This window comes from Bos mutus, chromosome 13 (assembly GCF_027580195.1).
Source record: "Bos mutus isolate GX-2022 chromosome 13, NWIPB_WYAK_1.1, whole genome shotgun sequence".
Classification (NCBI taxonomy): Eukaryota; Metazoa; Chordata; class Mammalia; order Artiodactyla; family Bovidae; genus Bos; species Bos mutus.
Window position 1 is genome coordinate 3,647,825 of NC_091629.1, and position 4,639 is coordinate 3,652,463.

The window sequence follows — 4,639 nt, forward strand, 5'->3', positions numbered from 1 at the left end:
TTAATAATGTACTGCTCATGTAATAGGAGACGCACCCTTGGTTTCTAAAATGAAAAGAAAAATATGTACTTTCTGGAATGACCCAAATATTGATTATTTTTCCCCTCTGGTTAGTTTAGTCACTTGATTTGTGTATAATTCTGTACTGTAATATACCTTAGGTTGTGGAAGGCTCTTATTTTATATGATTTTTCTTTGCAGGTAAGAATGTTTTTCTATGAATAGGACTTTACTTGAAAACAATTACATACTTATTAAATATAGTCAAACACTTTTCGTGAATACTAGTTTTGTTATAATTAGCATGCTTTTTAATCAGAATTTCTTGGAAACTTCAATAGGTTAAGGGGAATTGTGAATCCTCCCTAAACCTGTTATTTTATTATATTATACTTCATTAGCACTACATGACATGGAACATAAAAACAAAACAAAAACTGCTGCTTTTATTTAGCACAGACAAAAAATGCCACAAAATGAATTTCTAATTTTTGCCAATTTTTTGTTTGAAATGCTTAACCTATAAGCACGATGATTTATGAATATAAATCAATTTAAGAAAGACCTAAAGATGACCAAGTCTCTCATCACCAGTGCCCTGTATCTGTGTCTGCTCAATGTGTACCTTCTAATTTTCCAAACTGATTTAATTCAGTGATTCTCCTTACCTGTTTTGATGACCGTGTATCGGTCTTTCCATAAAGGAGTCTTTTGTTTACTTGTTTGCTTGCTTGCTTGTTTCAGGGGAGTCAAAAATGTATACAGTAAAATTTAAATATAATTGTCATTACATTTAATGGGTGAGTGTCCTCTGATTTTTAGTGTGCACATTACTGATCACTTACCAGGTTGCCTGTTTGTTCACTCAGGATTAGGGTTAGGGGTTCCCCAGTTCCCCAGTGGGGAACTGACAAACACCACCAAGACTTACCACAAATACAAACAGCTATTTTTGAAGATGTGATCAGTCTTTTCTGCCTAATTAGGCTATGAAAAAAAAATGATCAGAGTTTTTCTAAAGCAACAATTATTAGGGAACTTTATTTTACTTAAAACATTATAGAACCAAATATATTTTAAAAGGAAACTCTATCTCTTAAGCACAGCCTGTCTTGGCCTGGGTAATGCAAACTTAACAAAATACTCTCCACTGTGACCTCCACCATTTTTAAAGGTTCAACGTTGACTGGCACTGGCCACAGATATTATATGTCTAGGCTAATATTTTTAGGTGGTGATGTTCAGCAGGCCATACTCTAGATTTAGGTTATTTCTTAGCATCTACAATTTCTGAAGCCATTTTAAGCCTCATTAAAAAATTTTACTCTCAAGCAAGTGGAAATCATCTGGCCCTTCAAATGCCACCCACCTTATTTCTGAATGTTCTGTGCTAACTTTGCAATCACCCTCGTCATGGTTACTTTAGCACCAGGCTCCAGGAAGATTGAATTTCATTTCTGGTCTCTCCATGACCTGTTTTGTTTACCACAAGCACTGATTTATTGGGGGAAAAAAAATTAAAGCTAAGTCTACTCTTCAGTAAAGTTCAACTCCTCCATGGCCTATGTAAGACAATGGTGGAAACTCGTCTCCACATTTGCCTTGATATTTTATGATTTTGCTCCCTGCAGAATGCCCCTATCATCAACTTCCCCCTAAATAGGGTGACCATAAAATTTATTGTCCAAATGGGAAGACTTTTCAGAATGAAAGTAGGTGCTGGTGATAGTCTAGACAATAGCTTTAAACCCAGGACTATCCCAGGCCCCCTGGGACACAGCATCACCTTGCTTTAAGTGCATGGTTACTGAAACAGCAGAGTCATAGAGAGCCCAAGTCAAGGAATGAAGGGCCGTGAACACTTAGTATAAATGCATCTTTTAAATAATGGTACATGGTGAGCGCAGAGAAAATTTAAGTAGGAATAGGTTGTGTTTACCTTATTCTCTCATTTCTCCCTGACTCAACTTCCTTTTGTACCTCCTCACTCATGCTTCTTTACATCACACCAGCATAGCTGTCCAGTTGAAAAATGTGCCCCTGTGCTCATTTTAGAATATAGGGAATATAATAAAGTGCATGCATGATTTCCAAGATTCTAATATGATCTGTGAAGCAGGTCTCTGGGGAGCCTTTGGAGAGACACGGTAGTCTTATGACAGCTTGCAAATTTACTCTTGACTTTGACAGATGCCAAAGACTGACTTTATCTGAATTACTTGTAGATTGTCTCCTCATAATTTGGGAATATATGTCTTGGAACAAAGCTGACTCTAAGATAAGAGCATTTCCAACCTTTGCAGTTTACTACTGTTTCCACATAGAAGAAATCAGACAATCTGCTCTCATTACTATATTTTACTAGTGAAAATAATGTCTTTCTTTTGCCTCCAAACAATCCTCCATATAGCACAGCTCATCACCTTGTTGGCAGTTCTGTTTTAAATGTGATGCCTGGGGCTACATGATGCAGAGTGCACCTAGATTGAATCTATAAAGAGAAATTTTAATCCTCTTGTTGGTATCTTTCTGATAACAACAACTTTTGTTTCAAATTTTCTGTATCTCCATGAAAGACATTTTTTTTTGCTGCAGTTGAGAGATATGAAATCTGATCATCCCAATCAGATGGATCTTTGGCAGAGATAAAAACCACAAAATTATAGGCCTAAACAAATGAACTTGAGAGAGGGAGAATGTGTGAAAGATCAGATAGTTGAACCAAGCATAAATACACCACCATGAGTGCTGGATGCAAAGAAATTTGAATGGACCATGAGAATGACTAGAACGATCATTAATGTATCGTCCTAGTTAAATATGATATCTGCCTATTATTACTGTTATTTTCTTATGCTCATAGATTAGGAGTAAGTGTGAAGTTGCTTTGACCCAGTTATTATTCTGGATTCAATTTTCAGGCTTACGTTAATGATCGGAAATTTTAGAAAACCACTTGAAGTGCAATAATCACTTAATGTTTCTCTCCATCCCAGTTTTCAGCTGAACTGGCTGCACCATTCAGATCAATATCAGTGTCTGGGATTAGCAGATGACACCCATCAGCCTCATTTCCTTGTTTTACTTTCTGTCTATGTGGGCTTTGGTGTCATTTTTAAAGTCATTCGTTGTTCATATGTCCAGATATAGCCTTTAGTGAAAAAATTTTCTTTTCTCAGCATCATTTTTTTAAAAAGTAACATACAAAATCCCTTGAAACTCATACTCTATGTAATATAATTTACTGGTTTACACATCACCTGAAATCAAGAGCATATCAATTTGTCAATTTCCTGCATATGAAATTCTGAGTGTAAAATCTGTATACGAGATGGAATGGAAAATGCAAAATTATGGTTGAGCATTTAAAAAACAAATAATGAAACAGTAGGATTCTAAAAGAACTCTATTATTCCATATTAAAACTGAAGTAAAAGTGAATCTCTCTTTAATCTAGATATACTCATGAAAAGTGATACCCAAATTGGATTTTTAGAAAAGCAATATTTAATCCTCTAAAATATTCAGTGTTTTAAAGTCACATCAAATGAATGCCTTGTAAAACAAATACTCGTTCCTTTATTGGTTTCATGTAACATTTTACAATTTTAGTTTGCTTATGTGAAATACATCCAGATCCTGGATCCTCTTTTCTTCTTTGACTATATTTCTGACTAGGGAATCTCACCAAAGGCCATGGATTTAAACGGTATCATCCTGTTGTCGGCATCCATAATTGTATCTCCCTGAATTCTGCCCTGATCGACAGAGTTTACCTCTGCCTACATTGAAATGCCCAAAGTGAAAGTGAAGTCGCTCATTCGTGTCCGACTCTTAGCAACCCCATGGACTACAGCCCACCAGGCCCTCCGTCCATGGGATTTTCCAGGCAAGAGTACTGGAGTGGGGTGCCATTGCCTTCTCCGTTAACAGCGGCTAAGCATATTATATTTACCTGGAGCTGGTATACTTGGTGGCAGCCTTAGTGCCCTCGGACACGGCATGCTTGGTCAGCTCCCCAGGTAGCAGCAAGCTCAGGGCGGTCTGAATCTCCCTGGATGTGATAGTTGAGCGCTTGTTGTAATGCTCCAGGCGCGATGCCTCGCCAGCGATGCGCTCGAAAATGTCGTTGACGGAGTTCATGATTCCCATGGCCTTGGACGAGATGCCGGTGTCCGGATGGACTTGCTTCAGCACCTTGTACACGTACACGGAGTAGCTCTCCTTGCGGCTGCGCTTGCGCTTCTTGCCGTCCTTCTGGGCCTTGGTCACAGCTTTTTTAGATCCCTTTTTAGGGGCAGGAGCAGACTTAGATGGTTCAGGCATGTCTATAAGGACAACACCCAAAAACACAGAAAGATCTTGAAATGCCCAACACCCTCCCAAATCTGATACGCTAGGGTGGGGTTTTTCTATACTGTTAACAAGGTAATACCCTCCACCTGGTTGCTCAGGTAAAACCTAGGAGGTAATCTTAATCTCTCCTTTTGTGTCTTATTTACCCTCTCCTCCCAATTATCTTATCCACTTTCAAGTTTACTAGCAAGATGTATTTTGAGACCAAGTTTCCTTGCACTGAGTCTAAATACAGTAAAAAATCAGTATTGTCATCCATCTTAAAGTAGTTTTAAAACTTCCT

At 37.9% G+C, this 4,639-nt stretch overlaps 1 protein-coding gene across 1 annotated transcript; it reads right to left on the reverse strand.

Moving 5' to 3' along the window:
- Positions 1-3,951: 3,951 nt before the first annotated feature.
- On the reverse strand, positions 3,952-4,326 carry LOC138990494 (histone H2B type 1-N-like). The gene has a single exon (XM_070382048.1). It carries the CDS (start codon positions 4,324-4,326, stop codon positions 3,952-3,954), a length of 375 nt encoding a protein of 124 aa, XP_070238149.1.
- Between the last annotated feature and the right edge of the window lie 313 nt (positions 4,327-4,639).